General features: G+C 61.2%; 1 protein-coding gene across 2 annotated transcripts in view; it reads left to right on the forward strand.

The window, feature by feature from the left end:
* Positions 1 to 14436, forward strand: part of PRKCZ (protein kinase C zeta) — a 97501-nt gene that overhangs the window by 57332 nt on the left and 25733 nt on the right. For both annotated transcript variants that reach the window (XM_044236953.1, XM_044236954.1), the window contains 5 exons: positions 4263 to 4348; positions 7145 to 7276; positions 8256 to 8334; positions 9383 to 9432; positions 11922 to 12110. In XM_044236953.1, the coding sequence (XP_044092888.1) occupies positions 4263 to 4348; positions 7145 to 7276; positions 8256 to 8334; positions 9383 to 9432; positions 11922 to 12110 (536 nt within the window). The remainder of the gene's footprint in view (positions 1 to 4262; positions 4349 to 7144; positions 7277 to 8255; positions 8335 to 9382; positions 9433 to 11921; positions 12111 to 14436) is intronic.

A 14436-nucleotide genomic window follows, 5' to 3' on the forward strand; every position in this document is an offset into this window, starting at 1 on the left:
CAGACCTGACGGGACTCTGGGCAGCTGCCTTGTGCCGCAGGCAGGGCCCTGACCCCCCCATGGAGGCCTTTCCTGCCCACCCGACCTGTCTGGGGGACCCCTTTCCTGCGGGTGCTGAAATCAGCGGGCAAGAAGGGGACGCGCGTGGGGGCGCAGAGCCAGCGCCGTTCCCGGAGCACCCGCCCCTGCTGCACACGCGTGCTCTCTGAGGACATGTGTTCTTTTTTTCCCCGTTTACACGGTGGTTGTCACTTCAAATCAGGAATAGGGGCTGTGACTTTCCAGGCAGAAACCCAGAATCCGCGAACGTGACAGTCGTTGGAGCTGGTGGCCCCCAGGCGGATGACCCCGGCCTGCGCAGGCAGAGGATGGCGGGCCCCAGCTGAGCTCAGGAAGGCCGAGCGGGCCCCATCCCGCAGCCTCCAGCCCTGCACTTAGGGAACCTTCGAGTAAACAGTCCGACATTTGGAAGTTTTGGGGGTTTGGTGGCTGCCGTGGTGGGAATGTGGGTTTTTCATGAAAGGTGCTCAGTTAATTCAGAAGTTAAGGAGGTGAGGGGCGCCTGGGGGGCTCAGTTGGTGAAGCTTCTGCCTTCGGCTCAGGTCGTGATGTTGGGGTCCTGGGAAGGAGCCCCTCAGCAGGGAGCCTGCTTCTCCCTCTCTGCTCCCCCTGCTTGTGCCTCTCACTCTCAAATAAATAAATAAAATATTTTAAAAAAAATTAGGGAGGTGGTAATCCCAGTCCAGTCTTGAGAGAAACAGCAGGCAGACCCCAGGAGGGGGCACACCCGACCGGGCGTCTGGCCCGCCCTCCTCAGTGTCAGCGGGGCCGTCCAGCCAGGGACGTGGGGAAGCGGCCACCACCAAAAGGGGCCTGGGCGAACGGGGCGAAGGGCTATGTGGGGTTCTGGGTGGCATCTGGGTCTGAACGAGGGCGGCAGGGAGTCGCTGAGGAAATCCGAGTAGAGTAGGGCCTGGTCATGGCCACACGTCAGTATTGCTCCACGAGTCTAACCAACGTGCCGCACGCCGTGGGCTCCCCTGTGCTCGCCGCAGTGTTCCCAGAGTCTGGAAGTGTCCTGAGCCCTGAAGTGTACGGGGGCTGCCGGCTCCGGCTGGAGTTTAGGGAACAGCCGTGGTGTTCACCTCCGTCTTGACGAACACGTCAGCGGAAGTCAGGTGCTGCAGGAGGGGAAGCTGTGGGCAGGTGACGTGGGCTCTCTCTGTACTGTCTTTGAACTTTCTGTAAGTCTGAAATAAATAAATTGCCTGTGTAATATACATAGATATTTTTATAAGTGAAGGTTGTCCTGCTGTCCCTTGAGGTTCTTTGTAACTCACTTGAGGGCTGCTTTCCAGGCAGTGGCCTGGGCGTGGATAGGACACCCCAGGAGGGGGCGGCGCTCCCTGCCCTTGCCTGAGGCCATGCCAAGGCCGTGGTGCCTTGCCGGGGTCTGCAAAGCCAGGGGCTTTGCAAACGCCATCCTGTGCCTGCGTAGGGTGGGGATAAAGGTAAACACCGTCTTAGAGACCTCCTGTCAGTCAGGGGTGTCCAGAGAAAGAACCAGTAGGGTGTGTGTATAGAGGGAAAGAGCTCTGTGTTAAGGAGCCGGCCCACGCGGTTAGGGAGATGGGCAGGTCGGGTCGGCGGTCTGCAGACCCAAGAAGAGCCCGAGCTTCAGTTGAAGTTGAAAGTCTGGCCGCTGCAGGCAGAGTTCCCTCCTGCTCGGGGATGCCCGTCATTTGCTCTAGTCAGGCCTTCAGCTGATTGGGTGAGGCCCACCTATGTCACGGAGGCCAGTCTGCCTCACTCCGAGTCCCTTGGTTTAAATGTCAGTCCCCTCCAGAGATGCCTCCGGGGTTCCTGAGTGGCTCTGGTGGTTGAGTATCTGACTCTTGATCTCAGCTGAGGTCTTGATCTCGGGGTTGTGAGTTCAGGCTTCACAATGAGCTCTGCAGGGGTGTGGACACTACTTAAAAAACAAACAGATAAAAACAAAGCAAAAGAAACACCCTCCCGGAAACATCCAGAACAGCACTTGGCGGTGCGTCTAGGCTCCACGGCCCAGCCCTGCTGACACAGAGTGAACCCGCGTTCGACCCTTTGCCCAGCGGCACCCACACACGTTTCCTTGAAGCCACACTCCACCGACAGCAGGGAGGTCACACGTCTGCCTGAGGTGATGGGGCAGGCGGATAGGTGGGCAGGACCCAGCCCCGGGAGTGTTTTCGTGGACCTCCTGGCAACCTGCAGTGGCCCCGTGGGCCGCCCGGGGGCAGGACCCGCAGCAGGGGACAGGGCCTTTCTTTGGCTACTTAGAGCTTGGTTTCGTTTTTCAATTTGATACATTTTATTTAAAACTGAATTCAGCACCTGCTCCTGGGGTTGTCCCCCCTGCTTCAGCCCCTCCCAGGAAAGGTTCAAATGAGTCCTTAAAGAAGATGTGTCAGAGGGAGATGTCCAAAATCACTTGTAGCCACACTGCTGCTGCCTGCGGCCCCTCCCACGGCTTTTACAGTTTTACCTGTTTCCGTCTAGCGCGGCTGTGGGGCACCTGCGAGGCGTGTCACTCGCGAACCTACAGAGCACGGGGTGGTGGACGCGGGTGGCCCGGCGGCCAGTGGGACAGAGCCTCACCAGCGCCCGCCCGCCCGGGGCGCCCCCGGAGGCCACACCGTCCCGAACCTGGCACTGGTCTAACACTTCCTAGAACGCCTTCACCTCCTCAGGCAGTGAGTCCGCTCCAGTGCTCTGGGCCTGCGGGGCTGCGTGCAGCCCTGGGTCCTGTGCCCTCAGTGCTCCCCCTCCTACCCTTGGCCTCTGCTAGGGCATCTTTGTGCGTCCTGTCGGGTCGGGTGCGTGTGTAGCTTTCCGTGTGGTGTGTGCGCTGGGCACAAGAAATCCAGCATGTTGGCACCAGGGTGTCCCCAGCAGGCCAGCTCAGCTCCCTTGTGTCTCTCTGTCCCTCCGTCTGTGTCTGTCACTCAGTGACTTCTTTCTGCAGGACGGCTGGGGGTTGTGAATGCCGCGTGCAGGGAGGGCCGGGGGCATGCCTGGGGTTGTGGGGACGGTGAGTCCTGTGGACATCAGCATGGACCGGCCCCCCCCCACACCAGTCTTCCCCCAGATCAAGCCAGGTAGGCTGGAAGGGCTGGATACGGCAGGACACACCTCATCATCTGGATAAAGGCCCTGGGCATCACCAGGGACTCCTTAGAGCTGAGGGCCAGACGGACAGGGTGGTCCTGGTGTCCCGTGGCGCCCAGGTGTGAGCTTGCAGGGGCGGAGCGGGAGGTGAAGGCTGGTACCACCTCCTCCCACGTGTCCTGCTCACGTCTGGTGCTGCCTGAGAGCCTGTGGCGGGAAACCTCCGAGGAGTCCTGGGCAATGTGTGGGCCTCTGCCAGCCCCCCAGCTGCCCACCGCTGGGGGCTCCTGCTGCAGAGGAATCCAGACTGTTTCTCACTCAGTCTCCCGTCTAAGGGGAGGGAAGCGGGCTCTCTGGTGGCCATGACCTGATTCAGCAGGGTCCAGCCAGAGCTGGCAGTTTGCTTGTTTTAAGAACATTTCGTTGGTCTCCACAGTGGTGGCATTTGTGGCACTTGCCCAGCTCGTGAAAGTGGCTTTCAGTGTGGAACTTTATAAAAGCACAGAGCTTCTCGTTGTGTCCTGAGTATTTTGTTTGTACCGGCGTTTGCTTCAGAGCATTTGGAAGGAGCAAAGTTACGAGCATGTTTGGGGAAGAACGAAACCGACGGTTCTAGTTAAATGCGTAATTCCAGCGTTTTTGGTTAGCGGCGTCCTTCTTAGGAGCTTGGATTCTGGAACGCCGTTTTTGAAAGCGACGTGCTTGGTAACCCTCGACTCAGCGTAAGGGCTTGGTGTGTCCGCCTCACCTCTGCCCCGAGAGCGGGCGGGCGGGGGTCTCTCGTGTGCGGGTGGACGGGACGCCCGGCTGCACGTCAGGCTCACCGTGGACTCTGCGTGGCAGCTGCGGCCCCTCCGTGGATGGTGAGGCACAAGGTCGCCGCCCGTGTGGAAAGGGGGCCTGGTTTCCAGGCCCGGAGGGAAGGAGGGTGGAAAGGAAAACAGGGAGGCGGGCTTGGAAGTGCTCTGGCCTCTGATGACGTCCTAGCCGGACCCTCACAGGGGCCGCCCAGCTGCTGTCCCACCCCAGGGCCGCCGTCCCCGCGTGCACCTCGGGGGCGGGGGGCTGGCAGGCTGCCGGACTGTTTCCTTACCCCTCTCTCTTGTCCCCCGCAGAATCCATCTACCGCCGCGGAGCCAGAAGATGGAGGAAGCTGTACCGCGCCAACGGCCATCTCTTCCAGGCCAAGCGCTTTAACAGGGTGAGTGCCGCCCCTCGGCCCCCAGCTCCCGGGCTGTCACCGCCCGGCCTTTTCTGCACGTGGTGGCTGCGTGGCGAGTGTGGGGGTGTGTCTCCGTGTTGCTCTGCTGGCCTGGGTCGGGCCGCCCCTGCATGGGGTGTGGGAGCTTCGAGGTCCTAGCTTGCGTGTGGTCGAACGTGGGTCCACAGATTTGACCGAGGACGCTGGCGCGCACGTTGTGCATCTCCTATGAGCCCCGGGACCGCGAGAGCCCCACGTCTGCCACACACGTGGCCCCCAGCCCGTCCTTTCCATCCTCTGTCCTCAGGATGCGCTTCTGTTCTCTAAAAGTGACGTAATTCAGGTGGCTTTGGATCCTCCCACTTCACAGTGGAAGGGGAGGTGCCTGCAGGGGCCTCATTGGCCAAGGACTTTCATGTCCCAGGGTGGCCGGACCAAAGCCCCGCAGACCTGGGACAGAGGTTCCTTCTCTCCCCATTCTGGAGCCATTCTGGAGGTCCAAAACCAAGGTGTATGTAGGGCTGTGCTCCTTCAGTGGCCCTAGGAAGTGACCGGTGGAGGGGAAATGCACAACCCTGTGATAAACATGGGGAACGGGGCGGACCTGGACTCCAGGTCCAGCCAAGACAGGGGACTCAGAACCAAGGGCAATCGGGGGCGGGAGGTGGGGGAATCAGCACGGTCGCCCCTCGTCCTGCAAACACAAAGAGATCACTTCTCATGTTCTTCCTCGGTGACCCAAAGGCAGAAAGTGGGTTTCCCCGCCTAGATCTTTATCTGGCCTTGACACGACTTTTCTTCTAGAACAGTGAGAAAAAGTTCCACTGGTGAATCTAAGGGAGAAATCCAGTGAGTTTCCGAAGAAGAAATAAAGATCTCCACCCTAGGAAAGGAGGCGACACCAGTGTCTTGGATAGGGTGAGGCCTGAGGGCCAGGTCAGGGCCTGTCCTGGAACCCGGGACCTGCAGCCTAACGGGCCAGCCTAGGAGGGCCCCTCGGGGGCCGGCGGGGCCTCAGGGACCCCACAGGTGAATCGGTAGGACAGGGGTGCTCACCTGGCAAGAAGCGCAGAGCACAGTGGGAACCAGGCACCCAGCAGGAGCCGCAGGAACCACAGGCTCACACAGGAGCGAGCTCGGTGTGACCGGAAAGGAGGACGCGCCATGGAGAACACGAGCCAAGAACCAAGTCAGCCGCGTGTGAGGCTTGAAAACCCTTGATTTATTCATCAGGTGAATTTCAGAGTATCGAAGCTTTGGATTTAGGTTTCATTCTATTTTTTAGCATCGCATTTCCTGAAGTGTTAACGGTTCAAACACGGGTCTGAGAGAAGAGCCTGTGGCAGCCTCACGGGCGCGCGGGTTCCACGTCTCCTCCGCGCCCCTGGTGGAGAGCCCGGGGGGAGCGGGCCGCCGTCGGTCTGCAGCCTGCCGTGGCGCCGAGAGGTCACCCAGGGGCCCATGGGAGCAGCGGCGCAGGCTGGACGCGCGGCGGTGACCGTGGGAAGCTGAACGCGTCGCTGTGTTCCACCAGAAAGGCGGATCGTTCCGAACGGCTTGACGCAGCCGGACGTGCAGGAGAGAACAGGAAGCTCTTCTCCGAGCTTAGGCGTTCGGCGGTTGCCCGACGTGGGCCGCGCTGGGACGAAAGGAGGGTGGCCAGAGCTGCCGGCGTTGGCGGTGCTCCTGCAGCCGGCCCCGCCGTCCAGCCCTCGCCACCGTTCGCTGCCCTTCAGCCCGCCCCCCGACAGCCCCGGGCTCTGCATTCGGCAGCTCGCGGGACGGGAGCTTCGCGCAACACACAAGCCTTGGAATAAGTGCTTTTCTGTCCTGTTTCCAAAGTGGGAAGTGATGTGGGGGAGGGTGTGTGTTTACTTGACCTTGGCGGACATGCGGTGGGCACCACGGTGTGCTGGGCACTGCCCCAGGCACGGGTCGCTGAAGCTCTGTGTGGGGACCGGCCCCCTCAGGCCCTGGCTTCCCTGCTCGCGCTTCGCGGACGTGGAGGTGGCGTCTCCGTGCCCGTGGCCGTGAGCTCCAGGCACGTGGTCCGTCCACGCCACCGCATACGCGTCCACGTGCCAAGAGGACTCCCTCAGCCGCCGTAAGTGAGCTCTGCTCAGTACAACTGTGCTTGTTTTCGTCGCTGCTCAGGAGGACGGAGAGGCTCTCTCAAAAGGGTGAAGTTTGCTAACCCTGCCTTTGAGCTGCGGCTGGAAAGAAGATGGTCACGGCCGGATTGCGGAGCACACTCATCCTCCCGCACTTCGTAACAGTCAAAATTGGGGAAAACGCCACCGAACAAGCCCTAGTCACCATTAGCTTCCGACGTTCAGAACCCGGAAGAACAAAGACGCGTCACTTAAAAATGCCCAGAAAACACCCCGAGTAATCACAGACTGCCCCTCGCTGTTCGAAGTAACGACACGTCAGAGTGCTGTTGCCATGGTCACCCGAGGCGAATCTGGACGTCCCCCACACAGCCCGGCCGGAGCTGCGCTCCCCCTCCTGCCCCCACAAGCAGGGGTGCGTCCTTGTCTAAAGGAGGGGTCTCACCAGCCCTGCCAAAGCGGAGTCCCCGCCCCCTCCTTGGGGCCCTCGGCTCCCCCAGCCTTGGGGTAGACTGCAGTGGGGGCTCCCGAGGTCAGGCAGAGCCTGGTGTCCAGGTGGTCCGCTGCCTGGGCCGCGTCGTGTCCTGGCTCCCGGTCAGGGACAGCACCACGGGGCCCGGTGCTGAGCCGGGTCTCTGGCTTCTGGGGCCACCCCAGCCCTGACAGCTGCTGTTCCTGCCTGCAGAGAGCGTACTGTGGCCAGTGCAGTGAGAGGATATGGGGTCTCGCGAGGCAGGGCTACCGCTGCGTCCACTGCCAGCTCCTGGTGCATAAGCGCTGTCACGTGCTCGTCCCGCTGACCTGCAAGAGGCGCATGGTGAGTGTGGCCGGCCCGAGTCCAGGGCCCTGCGGGGGCGGCCTCGGTGACCCTCGGGCTCCCTCTGTCCGGAAGGGACGCTGCCACCACAGAGACGAAAGGAGGGGGTGCCTGTGGGTGGCAGAGCCGTGACCCGGGCCGGCACCCCAGATGGGGTGGGGCCCCCTTCCCAAGCCCTGGGAGCCCCCTGCACTCTTGGGGTGGGGGGGCCTCTTGTGGGACCTCCAGGGCCCTCTGCTGCACTGGGGTGAAGGTATGGGGGAGGCTCGTCTGTACCCCAGACTTGGAGTGGAAGGAAAGCCCCAGGGCGCCCTGAAAGTCAGAAGACGCACCCCCCCGTGTGTCCCTCACCACCAGCCTGTGAGCACTCTGGCCCTTCAACGCGCTCTTCATTTCTGAGGTCTAACCCCGATATTGCTGAGCACTGGGCAGGGGGTCCCTCCACAGACCGGTGTGGGGGGAATGCACACTGTCTTCCTAATGTCCCTTCAGACGTGGCTGCTGAAAACCAAGAAGGTGCACATACCCTTTGACCCCACAGGTCCGCGTTAGCCTAAGAAATAAGGCCCCAAAGATGTAAGTCGCCAGGGGCTGAGGACTGCCGATGCCCAGAGCTTAGTGTCGGCCAATGGGGGCTGCCTCAGCTGTGACATCAGCCCCCGGGACTCTGTGACGCAGCAGTGGGGGCGGGGCGGACTTCCGAGCATGGTGTGCCCATGCCCCATTCTGTAAAGCACTTGCTGGAAAGATCACAGCCGGAGGTGCCGGGTGGCCGCCCGCTGTGGGATCACAGGAGAGCTCCGTGTGGGTCTTCCTGTCTCCAGTGTGGTGAGGACAGCAGGTGCATCGGTGGAATTGGTGTTAGGACATGGGCTACAGTGTGTCTGTCCCGGGAGGTGGTGATAGAAAGGGACACAGTGTCTCCCGAGCTCCCTCGTCACACCTGCCTGGTCACTCTGTAATGCCCGTCCCCTTGCAGGATTCTGTCATGCCTTCCCAAGAACCTGCAGTGGATGACAAGGACGACGCGGACCTTCCTTCTGAGGACACCGATGGAAGTAGGGGCTGCTTTCTTCCTGCTGGTGGAGCCCAGGCTCTCTACCCTGGAAGTCCTGCGTGCCTCCCCTTCTGACCCCGAATCCTTTCTAGCTCCCACCTGCTCTCCGAGGGTCTATATTGGCAAGCACGGGCCCCTCACTGTGGGGGCGGGGGCGTCTCTAGGGCCTTCCGTCATCCCTGGGCAGAGGCGGCAGGGTGGGGTGGCCTTCCCTGGACGCACACGTGTCTGAGAGCGGCTGTCGTGGGGGTCCAGGCGGCGTTCTCCTCGGCACTAACTTTGGGAGTTCTGGAAAACACTGGCTGCGGCAGCAACGGCAGCCAGGCCCTCCCACGGGTGGGCTGCCGCAGAGGCTGGCACGTTGGTTCTTGATTTCTGTGGGATTTTGTGGGGGTTTTTTGGTGGGGGAGAGACTCTTTTCAATGTTGTGCTCCTTTTTTTTAATTTGGAGAAAGGTTTTGAATACTGGTAGGACCGATAGCCCAGCTCCGAGCTCCCGAAGTCTAGGCACTAAGAGCCCCAGCTCCCGTGTCCTAAACGTGCGTTCTGTGCCCTGAGAGCCTGGAAATGAGGCCACAGAACATGAAGCATTTGGCACAACCTCACACAAAGGAGATTTCTGATAAACACCCCCACCCCCACCCGCCTGCGCAGCCCGCCCGCCGCCGTTTACGTGTCCACCCACCCCCGTCCCCTCCATCGCCTCTTCCCCGCACCTGCCCACTCCAAGAACATCTGGAAAGCTAGGCCCGGAAGTCTTGCAGATAGTTACTTGTAGATGAGTCGCTGAGAAAACCCATCACAAATGCTGGTTCCCAAGTTCCACCCCCAGAGGTGCGGAGTCAGGAGGTCTGGGTGGGACCCGGGGCTGCGTTTCCTTCGGCCTCGGCGAGTTAGGTGTGACCGAGCCGGGATTGCCCCGGCCTGCCCTGGGCCGGGTGTCCACAGGGGCCCGTGGGGGAGGGAGGGGCGGCGGGGAGCCCCCGCGTCCTGGGCCAAGCTCCTGACGGTGCCTGCGACGTCCTGGTTTTTTTCTTTCTCTTCACTAGTCGCTTACATTTCTTCAACCCGGAAACATGACGTTAAAGAGGACTCTGAGGTGAGTGTGCGGAACGGCGCGCTCCTGTTTGCAGTTTCTTCTGGGAAGTTCATTAGCTCATTTCTGGGGCAATGATGGAAATTTAAATGCGGACTAGACAGGTTTGGGAATTGCTGCCCACTGTGAGGGCCTGGTCTGCGGACATCCCCGGGGACGCACACGGAGGGGTTCAGGGGGGTCCCGCGGAGTCTCCAGGATTCGGCGCAGGAGGAGCCTCCGCATCGTTAGGCGGACAGACAGCCAGCGGCCGCGCAGACGCGGGCGCGGAATCCGCGGTGAGGCTGTGGGGTGCTTGTGCTGATCCCTGCTGCGCGCTGCAGGGGCCTCTCTGACCTCAGAGTCCTCTGGGGTCAAGCTGGATAATGGCCGCACCTTTCCGTGAGGGTGAGGGTGAGCTGACAGGGCGCGTGTGAACACCTGGCACGCGGGGAGCTGTTTCCACGGCGCCTGGCCGGCTCCGCCCGTGTCAGTACAGGGCGGCTTGGCCCCCGCAGTGGGCTGCACGGAGACCCCAGGCGCGTGTGCTTCGAGAAACGGTGGGAAGGCCGGTCCCTGAGGAGCAGGATCCCTTCGTCCTCTCGCACGGCTGCTGTCGTGGAGGAATCCCCCTTTGTCCCGTTCCGGGCGGGTTTGTGGCCACCGCGAGACGCACACTGATGGGCACACAGCGCACGTGCTGGTGACCTGACTCCCCCCGTCCCAAGGTTCACGTGCTGACGTTCTCCGCAATTGTCTTCCGCCTCCTGCCGCCGGCGGACAGGTGCTCCCACCGCTGGAAGCCCGGCAGCCCACGAGGCTACAGGGTGCTGGCACACATGGGCCGCCTGCGGGGAGCCGGGCACCTGCGGCTGCGGTGGGCGGGCTGTGCGGGACCATGAGGTTGGTCTGTTGCCGGGCAGAGAGGAGAGGGCGTGCGCCAGCCCGGCCCCGGCTCCGTCCTGCCCGGGGCGCGGCCTCTGTGCCTCTCCCGGGGTCTGCCGTCGCAAAGCCTCTTGGGGTCCAGCCATGGCCCCGTGCTGCTGTGGGTTCTGTCTCCCTAGCGCCCTCCGTGCCCAGATAGTGGAGCGGCTCCAGGCCTGGCTCTTGGGCCGCAGTTTTTGTCAAATTGTATGGGCATAAAGCCCTTTATTTGTCTGGTGTGCTTTCCGCACATCACTGAGCAGGTCTCCGGTTCCTGGGGAACCCTGACCCGCTGTTCCACAACTTCGCTCCATTCTGACCCCATCTGCCTGGAGCTCACATCAGCCCCCGCAGCTGGAGGGCTCAGGCCACAGGACCCGCGTCCTCGGAGGCCACGTACAGGCTCAGTGGTTCCCTGTGCTTCTGACCAGTGAGCTGTGAATCGGGTTCCCGTGCCCCTTTCCGTGGGCTTACTGATTTGCTTGAGCAGCTCACAGAGCTCAGAGAAACATTTTACTTACTAGATAACTAGCTTATAACTAGCTTATGATCAGAGGCTCTAACTCGGGAGCTGCCTGCAGTCGGGGTGGGGGAAGCGTGTGGAGCTCCTGCGCCCGTCCAGGCACACCACGTGTCCACCTCCCCATGCTCCAGACCCCGTCCTTCGGGGTTTCTTTGGAGACTTCATAACAGGGGCACGGTTGATTAGGTTGTTGGCCACCGGAGAATGGGCTCAGCCCCTGGCCCTTCTCCCATCCCTGGAGGTCGGAGGTCGGGGTGAGGCTGGGTTCCAAGCCTCCAGTCACCTGGTTGGTTTCCTGACAAGGCAAGCGGCCCCCATCTTTAGGTAGCCTGGGGTGTCTCTAAAGTTGTGTCATGAACATAGCAAAAGATACCTTTTCTGCGCTTAGGGAATTCCAAGGGCTTGGGGAACACCGCTGTGCCAGGAGTGGGAGGAAGGGCCCGCGTGTGTTCGTGAAGTCCCGGGGCCGGGGTCTGCCCCTTCGTCCGGGCAAGCCTTCTGCTGCTGTTCTGTGGTCTTCCCAGATGCGGACTGAGGTTCCGTTTGGCCTTGAGTGTGCGACCAGCTCGGGGTGGCGCGTGAGGCACACGCAAGTGTCCCCTTGAGCGAGGAAGTCACAGCAGCAGGACTCGGCAGCCTCCGCTCACAAAACCTCAGAACAGCTGCCCCTTTTCCTGGGCCACAGCTTTTCTAGAGCGACCGGACTTCCCGATTTTCCTACCTGGTCGGTCCGCGTCTGGGATGAGGCAGGAGCACAGTCTCTCCTGCGTTCGCCGCAGGTGCCCTGGCCAGGGAGGATGAGAGGCGGAGCTTCTGTTTTCACGGGATCGCCTTTCTCTTTCATTCCGCAGCCCAGGCGCGGGGAAGCGTTCTGACCCCCGGAGAGCGCTGCTGGGGGGCCTGTGGGAGGCCCCGGGGAACCCCGTGCTCACGTGGCAGCCTTGGGCTGTGACTGGGGAGCCTGGCGTGGTGGTGAGGTCGGAGCCTGTGAGCAGACGCGCCCGCGGGGACTCGTCGGCTCCACGGCCAGGGGCCTTTCCTTTCTCACGTCCTCTCTCGTCCTCAGGACCTGCAGCCGGTCATCGACGGGATGGACGGAATCAAAATCTCCCAGGGGCTCGGACTGCAGGACTTCGACCTGATCAGGGTCATCGGGCGCGGGAGCTACGCCAAGGTCCTGCTGGTGCGGCTGAAGAAGAACGACCAGATGTACGCCATGAAGGTGGTGAAGAAGGAGCTGGTCCATGATGACGAGGTGAGCGGCTCACACGCCCCTTCAGGACCTCATCGCGGCTGCCTCTCGCTTGCCGTGGGAGTAAAGCACACGTAGCGAAACGCCCCGTTTTAACCCTTTTAAAGTACACATTTGTGCGGCCCTTCGTGTCCGGCGTCTCGCAGCGGGTGTCACGTTCCGAGGTTCACTCCCGTAGCAGCGTGTGTCAGGATGTCCCTGCTTGCTTTTCTTTTTTTATAAGATTTTTATTTATTTGAGACCGAGGGAGTGCGTGAGCATGAGCGGGGCGGGGGACCCGCAGGTGGAGGCAGAAGGAGAAGCAGACGCCCCACAGAGCAGCAGGCGCCATGTGGGACTCCATCCCAGCACCCCAGGATCCTGACCCGAGCTGAAGGCAGACGCCTAACGGAGCTCCCCGATGGCCCAGAACCTCATTGCTTTTTATGCCTGAATAATAGTCCATTTTCCGAGCGGACCACCTTCGGCTCATCTGTTCACCTGCTGATAGAGATGAGCCCCCCGACCGGCGGCCTAGAGCCGTGCCGTGGTCCATGTTGACGTGTGGGCATCTGTTCAAGGCGCCGTCTCGGTTCTCGGGGGATTGACCCGGGAGTGGAAGTGCTGGCTCGGAGGGGCACTCACGCTGTCCCGTGGGAGAAGCCGGCGAGCTGTGCCCGGCAGGTGCGCCGCTTCACGTCCCTGCCAGTGATTATCGCGGAGGGTGCGGAGCGGCGCCTCACGGTGGCTCGATCCGCATTCCTGGGATGGCTGCTGGTGGTGGGCATCTCTGTGGGCTTCTTGGCTTCGTGTCTTTTTGGTCTTCGTCTTTCACAGCTGAATGCAGTCTGTGTCTTAGAAGCAGAGGCAGTTTGGATGCACGGGCAGCAGTAACGCTGCTGCTTCGGGCCCATGTAGTACATGAGGCAGCTTGAGCTTTGTGGGCCCAGCGGACCACAGGAGGGCTCCCCAGCCCTGGCCCGGGCTCGTGGTTTGGAGGGAAGAGCTGGGGCTAAACTAGAGCTATTACTTGCCCTACCAGCAGGGTGCATTTGTGCAGTGCACAGACTGCCCAACTGGCCCCTGAGTGCTGAGCTTGTGAGTGAGTGGTGGCACCAGTGCCTCACAGCTGAGGAGACTGAGGCTTAGGAGGAGGTGGCTTGCTCTAGTCTTCACTGCCGGTTAGCAGCACAGCAGGATGATTCCAGACCCCCTTACTGGAACCCTGGCCAGCTGAAAAGTTAGTGGATTGTCTGAAGTCAAGATCATAGAACTGAAAAAAGCAATTAGGAGAGACTTACTGCTTTGGTTCATTCTTGGCATCTTCAGATCCTCTCCTGTGGACCAAGATGTGGGGTGGGACTTGGAGGTGATCTCTCGAGAAAAGTGTGACTCTAGGAGTCAGTGAGTGGGAGCTGCGTGTGCACACGTGTGTGTGTGTGCCTGTGTGTGTCTGCGTGTGTCGCATGCCTGTCTGTGTTTGTGCATCTGTGCAAGACCCTGGTGTCTGTGGCCGTGAGTGTGGGCCGTGGACATCAGTGGGGACACTGCAGTGGGCTAGATGTGGCCTGCAGGGGATGTGCCCACATCCTAACTCCTGGAACCTGTGAATCTGAACTTACTTGGGAATGGGGTCCTTGCAGGTGTGATTAAGTGAAGGATCTCGGGGAGATCGTCCTGGATTGTTTGGGTGGGCCGTGAGTCCAGTAACAGGTGTCCTTTTAGAGAAAAGCAGAGATCAGACAGACAGACAGAAGGAGACAGAGACACACAGGGACACCAGTGTGCAAAGGGAGGCACAGAAGAGGCAGTTTGTCCTCCCTCAGGGCTCCAGAGGGGGTGTGACCCTGCCGGCACCCGGATTTCAGGCTTCTGGCTCAGGACAGTGAGAGGCCGGGGCTGGATGTTTTCAGGCCCCCGGTCGATGGCACTTTGTTGAAACGGCCTCGGGAGCCTTGCAGGCAGGAAGGAGCAGCTGCCTACAAGCGGGAGACCCTGGTTTCTTTATTATGTGGGAGGGAGGCAAGTCTCAGCCTTCTACCAGGGTTTTCATCTGAGCACCTGGGTGACCAGGTCCCTTTGGAGCACAGATGGCCGAGGCTGGTTGGGAGCTCGGTTGAGGGCCCCCTGGCAGTGCCAGATGCCCCGTGGGGCTACCAACTGGCAGTTGCATTAGCTGAGCTCAAGGAGAGGCGGGGCTGGGACCACTCTGCTGGATGGCTGGCTCCAGAGCTGGACCACCCGCGGGGTCTTCTGGGGAGTAGAGGAAGCTCTGAACTGAGCCCAAGGAGGATGAACCCCACTGAGAGTTTGCTCATTTGTTTCCAAACACCCTTGGGGCAGGCAGCAG

The sequence above is a fragment of the Neovison vison genome, chromosome 2 (assembly GCF_020171115.1).
Source record: "Neovison vison isolate M4711 chromosome 2, ASM_NN_V1, whole genome shotgun sequence".
In the NCBI taxonomy this organism is placed as follows: domain Eukaryota; kingdom Metazoa; phylum Chordata; class Mammalia; order Carnivora; family Mustelidae; genus Neogale; species Neogale vison.